This window comes from Hylobates moloch, unplaced genomic scaffold (assembly GCF_009828535.3).
Source record: "Hylobates moloch isolate HMO894 unplaced genomic scaffold, HMol_V3 SCAFFOLD_5, whole genome shotgun sequence".
NCBI lineage: Eukaryota > Metazoa > Chordata > Mammalia > Primates > Hylobatidae > Hylobates > Hylobates moloch.
Genome location: NW_026652280.1, coordinates 75672560 through 75694845, shown reverse-complemented (window position 1 = coordinate 75694845; position 22286 = coordinate 75672560). Strand labels below are relative to the sequence as shown.

Sequence of the window (22286 nt, the reverse complement as noted above, 5' to 3'; positions counted from 1 at the left end):
CCATAGCATTAAATAATGCAGGCACTAGAGCAGAGCTGCTCAATGCTGGCTATCATTTGGAGCCATCTAAAGAAGTTATTTTTTAAAGTCCTAATGCCTAAGCACCATCTCTAGATATTCTAAATTCATCCCCAGTAGAGTCTAGACATCAGTGTTTCTTGAAAGTTCCCCAGGTGATTCTAAACTGCAAAAATGAACCTGCCTTCTGTGAGAATTCAGGCACTCATGAACTGAGTCACTTTGAACAAATTACTTAATGATTTTGAACCTCAGTTTCTTCAACTGTAAAATGATGATAGACGATGGCTTCAACCTGATAAGGATGTTGTTAGGATTATACGCAATACTCATGTGTCATGCTCAGCAAAGTGTCTGGCATACAGGAAATGCTTAATAATTGTTAGTTGTTACTAATACTAGGAACAGTCTTTCCATAATCAAAATGAAGACTCAGAATCAATAAGAAAAATAATTAATCATTGAAATATTAAGAAGATGGAGATAAATCACATCATCACTGAGTTGCAAGGTACCTGGAATCACCTACTTTTATCTACCCTCTCTCCCATTGAGCAGTTTGAGCCTTAAGTCAATCAGATAACACAGAGTTGGATTTTGATTTATATTGGAGACATGTCCTCCAAAATAGTTAGAATGAATAATAAGTTGTTATTTCATGTGATAGCTCACATTTAACCAGAAAATTCCTATGGGCATTCTATTCCACCCTCTCTTCACCAGTGTAAGATAGATGAGGCTGTTTGTGGATTCACTCAGACATACTCAGCACAGAATAAAAGCAGAGGCGGTTTCTTCTGCTATTGTGAGTTTCAGGTAATAGACCATCCCATTTTTCCTCCTCTGTTCTGAGAGTCAGAGGAAAGGTAAGACTCATCTGCCTGGGAGGTAGCTGGTAGTTGATTCAGTGCCAGTATGTGAAATATTTCAGATCAGCCCCACTCATGCTGGCACTTTAAAAAAAAAATCACTGCTTTCCCATTGATCCAGATTTGTACACAGCTATTTCTATGTAAGTTGTGTCTCCAGAAACAATTTTGCACTAGTCGAAATGAATATAACCTTGATGACTTGTGAACTAAGTAAGAAAATGGGAAGTGGCTCTAAAAGCAAATCAAGTGTACTCTGCCTTTTTTGCAGACAAAAACAGTGACTCATGAGCAAAATGAACATTGGCTTCAACTATGTGCAGGGGAGAAAACTACCTGTGAAAAGGGAAGGTGGGAGGGGAGGATGTGACAAAGAAAATTATAATATGAACAGCAACATCCCCGCCTTAGACATGCATCACAATTTTAAAATTTAAAATTTAACTTCATGTCAATTACCTCCCCCCACCACCTCCTGGAAAAGGCACCAATATGGAGATTCTTTAGAATTTTCTGTCACCAACTGTGCAAAAATGTATATGCTCTGGTCTTTCCAGTGTTTGTACAATAAAAGCGCACTTCCCAAAATAAACCATGAAATGTTTGCATACATTTTGGACTACTGTGCAATACTAAAATCAAAGTGGACGCCTTGTAGCATATTTTTCATATTCATCAGTATGCACATATAAAAAAAAACTAAGAATCAAGTCTCATTACAGGGATAGTGGGACAGAACATTTGAAATTAAGATCTTCCTAGAAAATCTGGCCTATACTGATTCCATGATGACATCCGAAAACATTTTATTTTGGTAAGGAAAAGGACAGTGTCAAGCATGTTATTTTCTGCAATCCTCTAAGAAGCCTCATCCATTTTACAGATGAGGAAATTGCCCAAGGTCACACACCTAAACAGATGGCCAAGCAGGGATTAAATTCAGGTTGGTTGCATTCCAAATCCTGGGTTCATTCTTTTTTTTTTTTTTTTAATACTCTAAGTTCTAGGGTACATGTACACAATGTGCAGGTTTGAAACATAGATATACATGTGCCATGATGGTTTGCTGCAACCCTCAACTCATCATTAGGTATTTCTCCTAATGCTATCCCTCCTCCCCCAACAGGCCCCAGTGTGTGATGTTCCCCACCCTTTTTCTACTGCACTGAGAATACACCTAATGTGGAAATGAGGAATGACAGGGTTTCTCCTGCCTAGAATATGGCGAAGGGGCAGCCCATTTGGCATGCAGCTGATAATCCTCTCTTGCCTGTGGAGTACTTTCTTTCCCTTGTCTCTGGAAATAGTGGCTTCCAGAAAGAGGGGCCAAGGGAAGGCACTTATTTGGATCACACCCATAATTACTCTGACCGTTATTCTAAGCTTTACCTGTTAAGATCTGCTCCCCGTCATATCATAGATCCAAACCAGACTCCCACATTACTACTCACCACAGATAGTCATTGGCTGAAAGAGTACAGTCAGCTGGCGGAAGAAACCAAACATTGGTTCTCAGGGGACTTAACTGAAAAGGAGACTCTCTCCTTATCACATTGTCCTTGTTCAGTTGTCTACTGCTCCCATTAGATTATATGTTTCCTAAGTGTGGAAACCCCATTTTATCATGTTTATCTTTATGTTCCAAATGCCTAGCTCAGTAAGTGTCTGACACCTAGGACATAATTCCAAATAAATAATGAATGTGTGAATAAATACACAATTATAAGATTAAGTGGGTCATATGCAATTTAAAAAATCTTTTATCATTTTATTTTATTTTTATTTATAATTGACACATAGCAATTGTATGTATTTATGAGCTACACTGTGATGTTTCAATACATATGTACGTTCTGTAATGACCAAGTCAAGGTTATTAGGATATTCATCACTTTAAACATTTATCATTTCTTTGTTGTAACATTCAATATCCTCTCTTCTAGCTATCTTGAAATATATAATACCTGATTGTTAGCCACAGTCACCCTACTGCAGTGGTCCTCAATATCCTCTCTTCTAGCTATCTTGAAATATATAATACCTGATTGTTAGCCACAGTCACCCTACTGCAGTGGTCCTCAATCTTTTTTTTTTTTTTTGAGAGGGAGTCTTGCTCTGTCCCCCAGGCTGGAGTGCAGTGGCGCGATCTTGGCTCACTGCAAGCTCCGCCTCCTGGGTTCACGCCATTCTCCTGCCTCAGCTTCCCGAGTAGCTGGGACTACAGGTGCCCGCCAACACGCCCGGCTAATTTTTTGTATTTTTAGTAGAGACGGGGTTTCACCGTGTTAGCCAGGATGGTCTCGATCTCCTGACCTCGTGATCCGCCCGCCTCCGCCTCCCAAAGTGCTGGGATTACAGGCGTGAGCCACCGCGCCCGGCCGGTCCTCAATCTTTCTGGCACCAGGGACTGGTTTCATGGAAGACAATTTTCCCATGGACCAGTGGGTGGGGGGTGGTTTCAGGATGATTCAAGCACACTACATTTATCGTGCATTTTATTTCTATTATTATTACATTGTAATAATGAAATAATTATACAATTTACCATAATGTAGAATCAGTGGGAGCCCTGAGCTTGTTTTCCTGCAACTACTGGGTCCCATCTGGGGTGATGGGAGACAGTGACGGATCATCAGGCATTAGATTCTCATAAGGAGCAAGTAACCTAGATCCCTCACATGTGCAGTTTACAATAGGATTTGTGCTCCTATGAGAATCTAATGCCACAGCTGATCTCACAGGAGGCAGAGCTCAGGCTGTAATGAGAATGATGGAGAGTAGCTGTAAATACAGATGAAGCTTCCCTTGCTCGCCTGCCACTCACCTTCTGCTATGCAGCCCAGTTCCTAACAGGCCACAGACTGGTACCGGTCCGTGGCCCGGGGGTTGGGGACCCTTGCCCTATGTGTAATAGAACGCCAAACTCATTTTTCCTGTCTAGCTGTAACTTTGTACCCATCATATGCAATTTGATGGAAGAAACACAGAGCACTGATGGGGCCCTTGAAGGGGGGACAGAAATTGTTAAGTATAGTTTGTGACATGTTGAGGCTTGAGTATCATGAAATATCCATATATATATATATATATGTGATATTATATCATATACATATATATATGATTTTCATGATATTTCGAGTCACAAATACACTTTTCTTTCCCCTGGGAGTAGAGGGGAGAAGAGTCTAAATAAATATAATATATTTTATATTTTATATATAATATATATTATATATAAATATATATATTTGGAAAGTCCCCATTCAGGCATAAGATTCAGGATAGAGACTCAGGCTGGAGGGTTGCAAGAAGGTCAGGGAGTGTTAATTGGGGATGCGATGGGGGTTGCTAAGAAACAACTGCAAAGAAGACTATGGAAAGACAATGCTAATGCTTACAGGTTTTCAAATAAAGAGCCATCCCCTTCTACTATAGATATATGGTATCCAGACCAGCATTCTCCAACAGAAGGATAATGCACCATATTAAAATGACATATGCATTTTAAGTATTTCAATAGTCATATTTAAAAGATAAGTTTATTACTCCATATATATTCCAAACAGTATTATTTCAACATGTAATCAATGTAAAAATTATTGATGAAATATTTTACATTCCTTTTTTCATACTGAATCTTCAAAATGCAGTAGGTATTTTATACTTACAGCTTGTCTTTATTCGGTTGCTTTTCAAGTGCTCAATAGCCACATGTGCTAATGGCTATTGCATTGGACAGAGCAGACTAGAACACGTATAGACTGGTTGCTAAGCTATGTCAAATATGCAACAAAAACTACTACTGCTGCTCATTCTTCTGTAAATGATTAACATAAAGGAGGAAAAACTGAATATCCCAACATGCCAACATTTTACATACGTCATCTCATAACTCCCCAGACCACCCATGGAGGTATATGTCCTTATGTTATTTACTTGAGATAGAACCGAGCCTCAAAGAGGTTGGGCGATTTGCCGAAACCATGCAGCAGTATTTATACATCCAGTATATGTAACTAGGTTGATGTGCCTCCAAATTCTTTGCTCTATTAAAATTTCAGACTTTCTATGATTAAAAAAAAATCATAAACAACCTAATCAGAGGTGACTCAAGATTGGCATCTGCTAAAATCTTTTTATTCTCGTTTATTTTTGTATGAGAGCGTTGAAGCCGGGACATGCAAGGATCTGAGACAAGCCCCCCAGGGAGACCACTTCAGATCCATGATTCTTTGAAACACTCATTGAAGTAAGATACCTGGGGCCGCTTCTTTTTCCCCAGAACTAATTAAAGTCTCGGAGCTAAGTCTTCTTTATATGTAAAATAGAAAAAATACTCTCTGCCCCACCTACCTTTAGATTTTTTTTTAATGAAGATCAAATAAGAGAAGGATGGGAAAACATTTCTTTTCAACCAGCTTTTACGAATTTCATTACCAAGACTTTTAGCCTAAAGTTGTGTTTCTGGATCAGAGAATTATTTCTTTGTAAGCTATGAGCCCCTCTGTCCGATGAGTCATGCTGTGGCTCAGCAGTGGAGGCAAGCTAGAGAAACTCAAATATCTTATTTTGACTTTGGGGATGCATGCAGAAAACTCTGACAGTGAAGGGTATTTCAGGAAACAATTATTTCAAGTAACGAGCCCTCTTTTCTCCTCAGGGCCTGTCAGCAAACTGGTGGAATTACCGGCACTTTCAACATCATGTAAAGCTGAACATCTACCCCAAAGACCCGGATATTGACACGGGTCCACTTTTTCGGCTTGGAGATTCACAACCTGTCAAGGTACACTTAGAAATCTTAAGCACCAGGGAAATGTTCCTGGAAGTGGTTCCTGGAAAGGCTTACAGCCTTGCCTTGGAAAGATCAAGCTGGAAATTCTGGCTTCACACACAATCTGAGAACATCTCTCCTTCCTTTAGGTTCAAAATACAGATTTGAAATAACTGAATCTGGGGCTGTAAGAATACAAGCGGATTTAGAGCTGTAACCATTAAGTCTATGACCTTAAAGATCATCCAGTCCAACCTCCCACGGCAGGAAATATGGAAATCCACGTTACTCTGTTTGAGCAATCCCAGTGACAGATGGGTCCCTGCCCAGTGCCTGCCATTTTCTCTGAGGCAATACAAGCCAAGGTTAGATCGTGGGACCAGATGACTGGAGTTGCAATGACTGTCTGAGGTTTAAACAGGGTGTGGAGAAACATTCACTGAGAGAATATAGGTCAATATATTCAATAAGCACTAAGTCACATATGTTCACGTACCTAGTTATCTCAACTAATTCTAGCCCAGTTAGAAGAGACTATGCTGTTATATTTAGTTCATGTTCATTTTGGTGCATTTACACATGAACTACAGCCCAAATGCCATGGAAGAGATCTAGAGGTCTCACCTCTAATTTGAGCTTCTTAAACAACAGAAAAAGGAGAGGGAAAGTCATCTTCAGAATTTCTCAGTTAATTATTACTTTTTAAAACTCCAACTTAAAATCATCATGTAAAGGACAATGTCAATTACCAAGATTTTTAGGAGGGAGTCTTTCTTAAGCAAAGGAGATATAAGGATAACCAAAGAAAAGTGCCTCCCCTCAAATGAGGTACCTCAGAGTCAGGTACTTGGGAAGAGGTTGCTATCTCCTAGAAAAACTAGGAGTTTTATAAAAATAAAAAGGTATAGCCTTCTCAGTTGTTGCCTGTCTGGTACATTAACCAAAAATTGTGCAACTTTTTGATAGTAGCTTTTTTCATCTTTAGGAGACTCACCCTTTTCCCTAGCTGAAATAGAAAACAAGGGTCTCTTGCTTTGAAAAAATTCTTGGTGCTGTGATCACAAATCAGTTGCTTTTGACAATGATTCCACAAACACATTGGACTTCCCTGATGTTTGTGGGTTTCTATGATCATGATTAGAATTCTGAAGTATTGATTTCTCCAATTGTCCCCTCATATCTCCCCTTCCCCCTAGAGAGCAAGGGAGTTTGTCTCAGGGAAGTTCATGAAGCAGCATGAGTTCAGACATGGCTTTTACAGAGCTATTTTCAGCACACATGCTACCTCTTCACAAACGATAGAGGCTACCTCTCCAAGTTCTGAAGCTGCTCCTGGGACATCCCTAAAACCTTAGAGTTCTATATAATGTAATTTCAAAGCCACTGCGCAAGACATTATTTACAATTATTTATTTAAACTCTAAAATTCAGTAGTTTCACATCAAAAACATTTCTAATCAGCCCTGGGCTTTTCCCTTCTTCCTTCTTTACTGTCTGCCTTTCTAATACTTTATTCAAATGTTAAGTTTCTTCAGCAAGCATTTATATTCTTCTATGTCCTATGCTTATATCCTGGAAGACAGAATCCTCCTTTGAGGTAATACTCAAAATCTGTCCATTACGGTTTGTCCACTCTCATGCACTTCCAACTAGTCCCTTTACCATGTTTCCTGTTCCCAAAATATTTAAAGGTTTAGGAATAACTGCAAATAGCTATTATTACTTTATCACTATGATATTTCTTGTAATTTTTGACAATAAGAGAAGGACCAACTATACAATCCGAATACAAGAAGAAATCTATACATAGGAGGAAAGATATCAAAGGAAAGGAGAAAGCAAGAGTCAAACACTGCCCAGAGTTGTAACTGAAGGGCAAAAATACAGAGTGAGTGTGAATTATCATTCATTCGTTAATTCCTTCAATAAACATTTATTGAGTGTCTGCCAGATACTAGAGATAATAATCATTACTTCTATCCTCCTTTCAAAGCATTTGCTTTGTGCCCTGAATATATGCCAGATTAACTAAGAAGACTCCTAGAAAATGAATCAAATTTTCAGTAGTGAATGTGATATTATAATTATATTATTATACAGTAATTATATAATGTATAATAGATATTATATGTGCTATCATCGTGTGCTAAAATAATAAATGATAGTGTGATTTCCATGATGAGAACACAAAGAAGAAAGATGAGACAGACAGGTGGGGCCATGACTCTATCTTCTATCATATTACCATTTAGTATCTTTCGGATGAATGAATTTAAAAGAAAATTCTTGACTGTGATGAATGAATCATACATCTGTTGGATGAATGAATGAATATGGAGCAGAATCCTAAACGCCATAGTTGAAGAAGCACAAGAAAAACTCAGAAATGTCCCATTTCAGTGACCATTCCACCTCACATAAAGAGAAAAAAATTCAAAATGATTCCCATAAGAACAAAAACATGATCATAATTCCTACACTCAAATGGAATATTCCATTTGTGCCAGAATTACACACATATAATTGAAGCAAAAAGATGCCACAATATTTCCTCCCATCCTGGTTCTTGTTCTTCTAGTTCCTCAGACTTGAAAGCCAATGAACACTGATCAGATGGCTCTTTCCATAAAGATTTTAGACATATGCACATGCATGTGCACACACACACATACACACACATACACATGCATCCTCAAGTGTGATGACCAGAAGTATGGTCTCTTATTTTAGTTTTATTCTCTCTCTATTCAGTACGGCAAGAAGAAAATCAAATACATCAACTATGAAAAGCAGCACCTGTACTTCTACACAGGTGAGTCTCCCAGAGCCATATTCCTTATATCCCATTTCCTTGAAGCAAGTACTTGTCAAGGGAGAAAGCACGACTGGAATGCTCTCACAGAGACCAGCCCATGTCCTATTGCTACTGAGCAAAGCAGAATGCCTTATTTAGACTCACTGGGGTGGAAATCGGCAAAGAGAAATGGAAAAGTAAACAGTCTTTTTAAAGGGCACCTCATCATTCTGAGAGTTGGATGGGGAAGGAAGGAGATACCCAACGAGGGAGGGAAGGCAGGCTGCCAGTCAAGGGGCCTGCATCTAGGACTGTCATTCTGGAAAGACCAAACATCTATCCAGAGAAAAGAATAATGGTGTTTGGGTAGGAAGGAAGTAGAGATGGGGAAATAAATCTGAAGCATTTACAGTGTGACACCAGAAATGGAGAGACCGGGGAATAAAGGGCACCTGCAGTGCTCCTGTGTGGAAGAAAGCTGTCTGCTCCCATGACTTGCATACAGCTGTGGGAAGGCATGAGACATATATCTGAGTGTGGGCATGTGGGTCAAGTTTGAAGGAAAATAAAGGTAGCTGAGTAAATCTGATACCAGTAAAAGAACATCATAAGCAAAGAGCCTTTGCTCTTAACCAATATCAAACTCAGAGCAGCTCACAAAAAAAGAAACCCCCAAATCTGCCCAACTAAAACATACATTTGGGGAATAAACCAAAATCAGGGAAGGAAGCAAACATTTCCTGTAGTCCAGTTGTTCTCAACCAGAGCAATTTTGCCTCCCAGGGGCAAGGTCTAAAGACATTTTTTTGGTTATAGCAACAGAGGAAGAGGGAACGTATTGGCAGTCAGTGGATAGAAGCCAGGGATGCTGCTAAACATTCCACGATGCAAAGGACAGCCCCTCATAAAAATAATCATCTCACCCAAATTGCCAGCAGTGCTGGGGTTGAGAAACACAGTTGCAGATGATCTGATTTGCCCATGTGTATGCCACAAGTGGCCACCCCTATAATGCCAGAGGAGGACCGCAGGTGGCAAATTTTTTCAAGTGTAAGATTGACCATCACTGCTGGCTCCTCCACAGTTGGAATTCAGCCTCCCCCATCCTGCACTCTCACCTGCCCTGCTTCTCTTGCATAACCTAAAAGAGGAATGAGGACATTGGTGCTCCATTTTTAAAAGGTAGCCGATTCCCAGCCTAACTAGATGTGTGTTTGCATAAGAAACTGCTGTTGGACTTTCTTCTGTGAACTTTCCTGAGAAACGTGTTTACCTCCCCTGTCTGTAGTGGGGCAATATGCCCTTACCTTATGAGAAATGAGGGAATGGTGTGAATTCACTGCAAAATGCCCACCTTACAAACCACACTGCCACCACTGAGAGCTGTTTCATTGTGGCCTTTCCCGGCAAATGCTAGCTTAACATCTCGGGTGCAAATGAGTCATGCTCAAACTGCCAAAAAGAAACAAAACCAGACATTTGTTAAAGGCAGCAAGACAAATAAGGACTTTTTGCACTAGGGGAGAGAGACTATTCAGGCAATTGCACTAGGGGAGAGAGACTTCACCATAAACTGAGCTTAATTCTCCTGACGCAAAAGTGAGAGAGAGGCTTTTAAATGCTGGAGCATACTAAAGGAAAAGTACTGAAAGACACTGGGAGATGGGGTAGGGGGTGGAGGAGTTGGTTGATAAGATTTGTCCAGGCTGTCTGTGTCTGCTAACTGGTACTTATCAAAGTTTGGCTCCTATCCTCCCAAATAGACTGACAGATAAGAGCCCCATCCTTCTTGATGACCACATTTCAAAGGGATTGTTACCAGGCCCTTGAGAAAGACATTTCTGGAGTGTAGAAGCTACATCTCAAAGGAAGACACAAAGGATTTACAATTGTCAGTGTCCCAAAGTAAATGCTCTAAGAAAAAGGGGTTTCAGGTGCCTATATTCAGTTACCGGCCAGAATAAACAGTAAATTATTTTGGCAGCATTGAGCTTTCTCAGGTAAAACTTCAAGGATGCTGGGGTTATCCCAGAGAGATGGCCTTGAGCTTTGAGAAACTATGCTAGTGTTTGTTCAAGTTTCTCAGTTTGGAGAGTGGAAGAAATCATTTGTGCTGAGAGTCTGCAATTCTTGTAGGCCAAGGTTGAGGCCTAGTCAAGAAGAGGGCTCAGAGGATTCTAACTAAAGTTTGACCAGGGAGACAGCCTTTGTCAAAAGCCAGAGGATCTCCTTAAGGATCCTCTGTGCCTGGGAAGCTTCAGTGATGCTGGGGGAGAGGCAGGTAAATAACTCTGACCAGGAAATGAGTATACCTTCTTTATCTCTGACATCTCGACATACTTTAATGGGGCTAAATCCCAAAGATCCAGGGAGACTGAAGGACTCCAAGTACTTTGAAAAAACTTGAAAGCTGATAGCAGAAGCTCTTCAGGGATTCTTTCATCAAAAATGACTCAAATCTCCCAAGCTTTCCTAGCTTCTTTGAGGCGGCTTGAGCCTGGAGCTACTGACCAAATTCCTAGCCTGGCCTTTTAGACTTGAAATGCGCAGTGCAGTCCAGGACGAGGCTGTGGATCTCCACCTTGCATCTTTCCTTGGGGCCAGCATTCCAGGAATGCTGCATTAAGGAGATAGACTCCTGCTGACTTGCATTAGGGTCACATTTTTTAATTAAATACATTTACTGGATTTATTAAATAAATGTGTTAAGTACATTATAAAAACACAACACAGTAATTAGAAAACAGATGCTGGATCATCCTAATGCCAAAAACTGGCAGAGACATAACAAAAAAAGAAAACTTTAGGCCAATATCCCTGATGAACATCAGTGAGAAAATCCTTAGTAAAATACTGGCAAACCAAATCCAACAGCACATCAAAAAGCTTATCCACCAAGATCAAGTTGGGATTCAAGGCTGGTTCAACATATGCAAATAAATAAATGTAATCCATCACATAAACAGAAGCAAAGACAAAAACCACATGATTGTCTCAATAGATGCAGAAAAGGCCTTCGATAAAATTCAACACCGCTTTATGCTAAAAACTCTCAATAATCTAGGTATTGATGGAAAGCATCTCAAAATAATAAGAGATATTTATGACAAACCCACAGCCAACATAAATTTGAATGGGCAAAAGCTGGAAGCATTCCCGCTGAAAATTGGCACAAGACAACCTCTCTCACCACTCCTATTTAACACAGTATTGAAAGTTTCTGGCTAGGGCAATCAAGCAAGAGAAAGAATTCGAATTGGAAGAGAGGAAGTCAAAGTGTCTCTGTTTGCAGATGACATGATTGTATATTTAGAAAACCCCATCATCTCAGCCCAAAATCTCCTTAAGCTGTAAGCAACTTTAGCAAAGTCTCAGGATACAAAATCAACATACAAAAATCACAAGCATTCCTATACACCAATAATGGACAAACAGAAAGCCAAATCATGAGTGAACTCCCATTCACAATTGCTACAAAGGTAATAAAATACCTAGGAATACAACTTACAAGGAACATGAAGGATCATTTCAAGGAGAACTAAAAAGCACTGCTCAAGGAAATAAAAGAGGACACAAACAAATGTAAAAATATACCATGCTCATTAATAGGAAGAATCAATATCATGAAAATGGCCATAGTGCCCAAAGTAATTTATAGATTCAATGCTATCCTCATCAAGCTACCATTGACTTTCTTCACAGAATTAGAAAAAACTACTTTAAATTTCATATGGAACCCAAAAAAAGGCCCATATAGCCAAGACAATCCTAAGCAAAAAGAACAAAACTGAAGGCATCACGCTACCTGACTTCAAACTATACTACAAGTATACCAAACTATACTACAGTTACCAAAACAGCATGGTACTGGTATGAAAACAGACATATAGACCAATGGAACAGAACAGAGGCCTCAGAACTAATGCCACACATCTACAACCTTCTGATATTTGACAAACCTGACAAAAACAAGCAATGGGGAAGGGATTCCCTATTTAATAAATGGTGTTGGGAAAACTGGCTAGCCATATGCAGAAAACTGAAACTGGACCCCTTCCTTACATCTTATACAAACATTAACTCAAGATGGATTAAAGACTTAAATGTAAGACCTCAAACCATAAAAACCCTAGAAGAAAACCTAGGCAATACAATTCAGGACCTAGGCATGGGCAAAGACTTCATGACTAAAACACCAAAAGCTATGGCAACAAAAGCCAAAATAGACAAATGGGATCTAATTAAACTAAAGAGCTTCTGCACAGCAAAAGAAACTATCATCAGAGTGAAGAGGCAACCTACAGAATGGGAGAAAAATTTTGTAATCTATCCATCTGACGAGGTGCTAATATCCAGAATCTACAAGGAACTTAAACAAATTTACAAGAAAAAAACAAACAACCCCATCAAAAAGTGGGCAAATGATATGAACAGACTCTTCTCAAAAGAAGACATTTATGTGGCCAACGAACATATGAAAAAAAAAGCTCATCATCACTGCTCATTAGAGAAATGCAAATCAAAACCATAATATGGTGCCATCTCATACCAGTTAGAATGACAATCATTAAAAAGGCAGGAAACAACAGATGCTGGAGAGGATGTGGAGAAATAGAAATGCTTTTATACTGTTGGTGGGTGTAAATTAGTTCAATCATTGTGGAAGACAATGTGGTGATTCCTCAAGGATCTAGAACCAGAAATACCATTTGACCCAGCAATCCCATTACTGGGTATATACCCAAAGGATTAGAAATCATTCTACTATAAAGACACATGCACACATATGTTTATTGCAGTACTATTCACAATAGCAAAGACTTGGAACCAACCCAAATGCCCATTAATGTTAGACTGGATAAATAAAATGTGTCACATATATACTGTGGATACTATGCAGCCATAAAAAAGGATGTCCTTTGCAGGGACATGGATGAAGCTGGAAACCATCATTCTCAGCAAACTAACTCAGGAACAGAAAACCAAACACTGCATGTTCTCACTCATAAGTGGGAGTTGAACAATGAGAACACATGGACACAGGAAGGAGAACATCACACAACGGGGGCTATTAGTGGGTTGGGGGTTAGGGGAGGGATAACATTAGGAGAACAACCTAACGTAGATGATGGGTTGATGGGTGTAGCAAATCACCATGGCACGTGTATACCTATGTAACAAACCTTCACGTTCTGCACATGTATCCCAGAACTTAAAGTATAATTACAAAAAAAAGATGCTGGAAAATATTCAGAGAAATGGGAAGATGGTCATGATATGTTTTCTTTTTAAAGGTAGTGTACAAAACAGTACTACATGTAGCATAATACCAATTTTTAGAACATATATACACCATGGAATACTATGCAGCCATAAAAAATGATGAGTTCATGTCCTTTGTAGGGACATGGATGAAACTGGAAAATATCATTCTCAGTAAACTATCGCAAGGACAAAAAACCAAACACCGCATGTTCTCACTCATAGGTGGGAACTGAACAATGAGAACTCATGGTCACAGGAAGGGGAACATCACACTCCGGGGACTGTTATGGGGTGGGGGGAGGGGGGAGGGGCAGCATTAGGAGATATACCTAATGCTAAATGACGAGTTAATGGGTGCAGCAAACCAACATGGCACATGGATACATATGTAACAAACCTGCACAATGTGCACATGTACCCTAAAACCTAAAGTATAAGAATAAAATAAAAAAAATCTATATTCAAAATGTTTATGGTACTATCTGGGTAGTAAGATTACCGGTGATTTTCTTTTTTTTACTTTTATTTTAGTTTCAAGGGTTCATGTGCAGATTTGTTATACAGATAAATTGTGTGTCTCGGGAGGCATCACTACTCGCAATAGCTAAGACATGGAATCAGCCTAAATGCATATCAATGGTAGACTGCTTAGAAAAAATGTGGTACGTATACACTGTGGAATGCTACACATCCATTCAAAAGAATAAGATAATGTCCTTTGAAGCAACATGGATGGAGATGGAGGCCATTATCCTAGGTGAACTAACGCAGGAACTGAAAACCAAACACTGCATGTTCTAGCTTCTAAGTGGGAGCTAAACATTAAATACACATGAACACATTGTGTTTATTTATTCAGCATCATTTTTTGTTCTATTTCAGTTGGGCTCCCATTCCTCATGCCAGTATATCTCAACCTGAAATCCATGCAAGTGATGTACCTTCAGAGATATTGGGGGTTGAGTAATGTGGCTCATTCTCCGAAACTAGACCAAGTAGAAGAAGGAAAATGAAAATGCTGTGTCCTCTCCAGATAGAGCGTCCTTAAATAACAGGGCATAAGATTTAGCCAGAACATGAAAGGACCCCAGGCCAATGAAGAGGAAATGAAATCATGTTCAGAGTGTATAACTTTCAAGTGCTTTTCTCTGCAGGACATCGCCTGGGTTAGCAGCTTTTACATCCAATATTTCATCACATTTGGCCCTTACTATGGAATCTTCGGGACCATGTTGCTCATATATTTGGTCAAGTAAGAATACTATTTTATTCCAGTAATCCAGATGATCCTCGTACCTTCCCTATCAGAGCTATTTGTCATTAGCTTTAAGAGAGATTAGATTATGACATCATGCCCCATTTCTTGCAGCTGAGTGTTTTTAAGCAAATGTGAAAAAAAAAGTTGAAATAGTTGAATAAGACAAGCTCTTTGCAAAAAAAAATTTGCCCAATCTCCATTTTTTACCCCCTTTCTGGATTCTTCATTGAAGCATTTCAGTTGAACCCTAAGTCCTTAAAACTGTAATCTAGGTAGACATAGTAATCCCTACTAAAGAATGACAGGGAAGGATTTTTTTTTTAAGTTATTTTATGACTAGAGGTTTTCCCAAAGCAAAACGACTTCCAACGCATTTTTGCTTGAATAGTCCTCTCCAATTTTCCAATGTAATCCTCCCTCATTCTGTTGCCATGTTATTCTAAGTCCTAAATAATTATAAGAATAATTATAGCTACTATGCATCAGACACTTTGTTAAAGGATTTACATGCATTATCTTATTTGATGTAATCCTCACACAACTCTGCAGTGTAGATAGTATCATGGCCATTTTTCTGCTAAAGGAACTGAAGTTTAAGGAGATTAAATCATATGCCCAAGGGCATGCAAGAGCAAGTAAGAGCCAAGGCCAATGCCAAAACAGAACTTGAATCCAGCTCTTATCTGAGGACAAAGCCCAGGCTGTCAACCAGTTTGCATATGCCCTTAAATTTCCCTAGTGGTTTTGATCTTTGCACTAGAGCTACAGAAAACTTTAGAGGCTCTGCTCCTATACATTTGGCAGTCATGTGGCTGAATGCTTAGTGTGTCATCTCTTGATATAAAGATCTTTCAAAGAAGACAAAGAAAGATCACCATTTTACTGGAACCTTTGAGTCTCTTTCACTTCCTCCAATGCTCAACCAGCTCTACCAGGGGTTATGCAAGCCCAGTGCTTGCTATTGAAACACCCCAAACAGTCATCACTTCCTCCTTTTATTCCTCCAAAAGGTTTCTTGAAAGTCCTTGGATAGCATATGTTACCCAGATGAGCCACGTACCAATGAGAATGAGCACAGAGGAGAACTGGGACTGGCTCAGCACTCAGGTAATGATGGAGTTCCTGGGGGAGAATCTTTCAAACCACACTGACTTAGAACCAGGTCCCTCCCTTGAAACATGGGGATTATGGGGATTATAATTCAAGATGCGATTTGAGCAGGAACACAGGCAAACTGTATCAATGGACAATTTGATGGGAAGAGGGCTAGGAAATGGGTGCTAGTTGACTGGTTGGGGAAGAAATTACAGGGGTGTGGGAAATGTTCCCAGTCCACCTTTGGGTGGGGCCACAGGACCCATCGAGTCATGAGTCACTCATGGGTCCAATTGGGAACAGTCTGAAAAACATCTCAAAAAATTAACCTTAGGTTCTATAATAGTGATGTTATCCACAAGCACAATTGGGAAAGTCACAAATCCTGTCACCTCTGGCTGCATGACTCCTGAGCAGTAAAGAATTATAGAAACTATGCCTCTATCTTAGCAGAATTCAGGCCCCTCTCACAATTCTAACATTGTGGCCTTTTATTAGTTATACAAAAGCAGTTTAGTTTTGGGAATGGCTACTGTCATCCTTTCTTTAAGATTAAACTACAAAATAAGTTCCTCCCAAAGGTAGCTTAGCCTACACCAAGGAATTACAAAGGACAGCTTGGAGATCGGAAGCAAGATGTAGTCAACTATGTCAGATTTATCTTACTGTCATAATTCTGCAAAGGTGGTTTCAAATATTTTCTTTGTTTGACACTTGGGCTCATTTATAACTAATATAAGCGTTTTCTTTGCAGGTCTTGGCCACCTGTAATATTGAACAGTCCTTTTTCAATGACTGGTTCACTGGGCACCTGAACTTCCAAATCGAGCACCAGTGAGTAACAAGAATAGTCCTTAGTAGGGCAAGTGCAGTCACTTATAACATCCCCAAATATAATCCAGATCAGGCCCTAGGCTCAAGTTCTCAGAGGGGAAAAAATGAACCAGCATTTTCTACAGGCTGCTGTCTTTCTATTAGCAATGATGCGGAAGGAAGGAAGGAGAGAGAGAGAGAGAGGGAGGGAGAAAGAGAAAGAAAAAAAGAGAGGGAGAGAGAAAGAGAAAGAAAAAAAGAAAGAGAGAGAGAGAAAGAAGAAAGAAAGAAAGAAAGAAAGAAAGAAAGAAAGAAAGAAAGAAAGAAAGAAAGAAAGAAAGAAAGAAAGAAAGGGAGAGAAAGAAAGATTGTGAGTAACTGGAGTGAAATCTTGGAACAGTGCCACTGATTCCATTTTCAGATACCTGAAGGCTTGAGAAGTGGGTAACCAAGTTGTGTTGAAATTTAATTTAAATATCTATCTCTTTAGATCTGAAGTTACAAAACAATCAATGATAAAACCCATTCCCTGACGCAATATTCAAATGGTATTGGCAATACTTTACCAATGAGTCAGTTAGATGGCCATAAAATAAAGAGAAAATGATAACACTTGGAGAGTCAATCTCCAGAATATTCAAGGGAGAGACTGTCCACATCCTCTTTACCTAAGCCATATTTAGGATAGGCAGAGAAGGAAAGAGCTCTTACACCTGCTTATATAATTTTCTCATACTTTCCTTCATGTTATTCCTTAAAAACCTCAGCAAAACAAAAAAGGACTATTATTCACGTTTTATCAAAGAGGAAGTTAAAACCCAAGAAAGTTACCTGGGTGATTACTGGAAAACCTTAGATAAAAACCCGTATCTCCTCGCTCCTTATTCCTATCCCAGGACTTTTTCCTGTATGCTGTGACTAGAACTTATTGAATATTCATCTCTTCATGGGATAGGAGTTAGATGGTGTTTGGGAACCTCCGCCTAGTCTCTTTGCTGAAACATAACAAGAGTCACCTTTATTCCAGTTCCCAACAAGTTCCTGATCTTCATCTGAGACCACCTCAGCCTGGACCTTATTGTCCATATCGTTATCAGCATTTTGGGCAAAGCCATTCAACAAGTCTCCAGGAAGTTCCGAATTTTCCCACATTTTCCTGTCTTATTCTGAGCCATCCAAACTGTTCCAACCTCTGCCTGTTACCCAGTTCCAAAGTCATTTCCACATTTTGAGGTATCTTTTCAGCAACATCCCACTTCTGGTTCCAATTTATTGTATTAGTCTGTTTTCACACTGCTGATAAAGTCATACCCGAGACTGGGAAGAAAATGGGATTTAACTGGACTTACAGTTCCCAATGGCAGGGGAAGCCTCAGAATCATGGTGAGAGGCAAAAGGCACTTCTTACATGGCAGTGGCAAGAGAAAATGAAGAAGAAGCAAAAGCAGAAGCCCCCTGATAAACCCATCATATCTAGTGAGACTTATTCACTATCATGAGAATAGCACAGGAAAGACTGGCCCCCATGACTCAATTGCCTTCCTTTGGGTCCCTCCCACAACACGTGGGAATCTGGGAGATACAATTCAAGTTGAGATTTGGGTGGGGGCACAGCCAAACCATATCAGATGGATAGAGAGAAAGAGAGAGACAAAGACAGAGACAGAGATGGAGGACAGGGGTATCTTCAAGTCCCCTAGGTAATTCAAAGTGATAGACAATCCATACCTTCATCTGAACTGGCCAAATATAAACATATTCAATGAAGATAACGTTTATTCTGTTAGCATTTCCCAAACGTTCACCACCCACTTGGCTTGCAGAGGTGTTAAGAGACAAGGGTATTTTGGAAGGAGTTTTTGAACTTCCCAGAACAGCAGTATTGTGCAAGGTCAAGGTTGGGTCTGCATTGCTGATATAGTTTTATTTGGTAATAGAAGGAAGAAAACTCAGGGTTTTTCTTTAGGTCTAAATTTTATATCTCTTGTATGTTTCTCCAGTCTGTTCCCCACAATGCCACGCCATAATTATCACAAAGTGGCGCCTCTGGTGAGGTCACTGTGTGCCAAGCACGGATTGCAGTATGTGAATAAACCCATGTTGAGGGCATTTGGAGATATTGTCAGGTAATAACATAATTTCTCTTGGCTCACAGCTCTTATTTGTATTCACTGCCACTCCCCAGACTATTCAGTGGCTTGTGAATCATTCATATAACAACCATTTATTAAGGGTCACCTGTGTGCTCAGCGTGGCTACATGGCACCATAGGGAACCGTATCAACAACAACAAAATAATAATAATACTGACCTTTTACCTATAGGTACAGCTTAGTGAAAATGCTTTACTGTCCTACCAAATTTCAAATTTTTTAAAACCAAGGTTGTATATTATTTGCCTTTTTATCCCCCATAGAGCTTCCTATAAATGTTAGAATTTAAGTATTGGGAGACACTGTCAGATCATCCGGTCCAGTGTTGCAAATTTAGATGCCTGCAGGGTCCAGTGGGGTATAAATGTGCAGCTTAGGCTGGGGTGATTAATTAAGAGTAGTGAGGCATGCAGAAACTGAAAATCCATACTCATCCTTAGGCATTCACATACAATTTCCTAAAGAATGTTGTGCTGGTTAAATTAACAACCAGTAACCTGGGTTTAATAACTTTCTCTTTAGTTTAGGGTTGAAAAAAAAAATCTTAAATGAGGCCAACGAGGCCAGGCCTGATCTGATCTGATCCCTGACCAGTGCCCCAGCTCCAGACTCTCCACCACGCTCCTCCTCTTTCTCTATCCTCCAGATAATTTCCTGCAGAAGTTAGTGCAATTGGCCTACCTTAAGTTGCTGTGAAACTCCCTTCCCTAGTTGTCTTATCCTTTTGCCAGTTTTTCTTCTGCCTGGAATGCTCCTCCAAACCTCCACCTCCCCTGACATCATCTTGTCAATTGCCATTCTTTCTCCAAGGCTCAACTCAAATGCCTTTTCCTCATGTCTATCTCCTCTGACCCCCAAAACTAAATTAGTCACATGCTCTTGCAGCACCTGCTTTTCTTCATTTGTGAAGTTTATCACAATTGTATTCAAATAACATATTGGGTAATAAATTATTTATTATGTGTCTCCCAAGCTAGACCAGGAATTTCATGTGGACAGGACTCACATCTACCCTACTCATTGCTGTCCCACCAGAGCCTAGAAAAATGTCCTCCATATTATAAAATAGGGTTGACAGGTAAATATAGGATGGGTGGATTTACAGGTATACAGGCTCAGAAAAGAATAAAATGAAAGAAAATCTCTATGTTCTCCATAAAGGAAAGATGAATTCACCTGCTAAAAACAATTTAGTCAACAAAATTGGTCAGCAGAGGATGACATTTATCAGATATAGCTGGAAATGACAACATTGTTCTGAACCAGGCAGAGGAGCAAATTCCATGTAGGAGCTTTCTTAACATTACAGTCTCACCTCCTGATGATCTTGTTTATTCCTTTCACAGAGCCTTGAAGAAATCTGCAGCCCTCTGGGCGGATGCTTACTATGAAACATGATGCCGAATGTCAGCCTTGACACACATGTAATTGCATCTCTGATGAGGGCTGGTGCATGTGCAGGAGCTCTTCCCTGCTTAACTGGGAATTAGTTATCACCATTGGTATACGTGACTGTGCTGTTGTAGGAATATGAATCAACCCCTTCTCTGAAAGTCTTCTCTGCAAATAAGAACCTAGGAAACACAAGATGACATTGACCAGGGTGACAAAAGGGGAAATGGAGCCCAACATTTTTGTTTTTCCATTAGTACCTTAAACTCAGTCCTCCCAATAGACCTTAGTCAGATCATCTCAGTCAAGGGCCAGAAGTACAAGAACCAGGCAAATTTTTCTGGATGAAGTGGACACAGGGAGAAGTCAGCCAAAAGACAGCCATCTAACAGGGTACTTTGGACATTAGTGCAATTGCTCTTAGAAAAGAATCATATGTTTAAGAATTTCCTTTTGAAGCACAAACGCTTTTTACTTATTTCTTTTCAGATGTGTGAACTTCTTTTTCTTTAAAAACTGAGTATAATTAACAATAAAATTTCTTCAAATATTTCAATATTGACTTCAGATCTTCATTATTGTAACTGCACCTGTGTCATTAATGCATATATACATTTTCTTTCCAAGTGGAAAAAATAAAATATCTATGAAATATCTTAAAAGAACTTCCTATGTCTAGTCCTAATAGCAACAGATCAAGCAGGTTAATGTTCTGTATTTAAAGATGTGTTGTGTTTCACTAAGGAATAGACTATATTTTAAGTATAAGATTTTGTTGCCTACTCCCTACCCACCATGCAGAACTACTGTACCCTGTAACTGAGTTACCCTGATGAAAGAAAGAGTTTTGTTTTCTCTGATGGAAACCCCAGGCATTGACAAGGCTGTTTTCAAGTTTGACACCAAAGTAAGCATGTCTTAGAACAAGAGGGCTTTCTCTCTTGCAAGAGAGAGTTTTAGTGCTAGAAGGATAAGTGGATACTCTTAGTAACATACTGATCTCTAGTGTCTATACTTTTATTCAAGGTTACCTTAGCTGCAGAAAGCACAATAGTGCAAGCTTGCTTCCCCAGCTCCAAGCAAATCGGCGCTACTGGATTATCTGTTGCCTGAAATTCTACCAGTATACATTCATTCCCTTACTTCAAGCTCTGCAAAATACTCTTTTAGCTTTGTTTGTTTCTCAATTAAACCCCTACTGGAAAATAACACATTAAATCACTCATAGCTCCTGGGGACTTAGCCACACATGTCAAAGTTAAGAAAACAAAAACTGGTTGTCTGGGAGGAAGAGGCATTATTAAAATGATAATGGCTAGTATCAAATAGGAAATTTGGGGAGGAGATGAAAAGAATAAAAAGATATTTTGATTTCAAGACTCTTGATAGGCAGGCAAGTGCCCATATCCTCCTGCTGGTGGATTCTAGATGATTTCTCCTGCCTCAATTCAGGGTTACAAGTGGGAGTGGGCTCAATGGTTCGCTTTTTCTTTCTCCCCTGGTCCAAACCAGAGACTCTCAAGCACTGCTCGTTCTCCTAATTACTTAGAAATAGCAATCCGACTCTCCTTAGGCACATTTACTATCTCAAACGTGTTCCCCACTCAGTGTTAAAAAATAGCCCACTTTGTAAATCTCCAAACAGACTTGGTTACCGTGTAATTTGAAGAAAGCTGGGAGATTTAGACAGATTATATAAGGAAACATGAAATCACTTCAAAAAAGGTGCTTGGGCCAGGCTCACATCTGTAATCTCAACACTTGGGAGGCCAAGGCAGGAGGATCTCTTGAGCCCAGGAGTTCAATACCAGCCTGGGCAACATAGAGATTTTTTGAGCAACTAGAGTTTTGTTTT

The 22286-nt window shown here is 39.6% G+C and overlaps 1 protein-coding gene across 1 annotated transcript in view; it reads left to right on the top strand.

Annotated features, from left to right (window-relative positions):
- LOC116467853 (putative fatty acid desaturase 2-like protein FADS2B) overlaps nt 1-20437 on the top strand; it is a 35763-nt gene extending 15326 nt beyond the window's left edge. Inside the window, exons 5-12 of the mRNA XM_032151500.1 lie at nt 5548-5673; nt 8413-8473; nt 14603-14688; nt 14875-14972; nt 15989-16085; nt 16828-16907; nt 18887-19012; nt 20386-20437. Of these exons, the coding sequence (XP_032007391.1) occupies nt 5548-5673; nt 8413-8473; nt 14603-14688; nt 14875-14972; nt 15989-16085; nt 16828-16907; nt 18887-19012; nt 20386-20437 (726 nt within the window). The remainder of the gene's footprint in view (nt 1-5547; nt 5674-8412; nt 8474-14602; nt 14689-14874; nt 14973-15988; nt 16086-16827; nt 16908-18886; nt 19013-20385) is intronic.
- The last annotated feature ends 1849 nt before the right edge of the window (nt 20438-22286 follow it).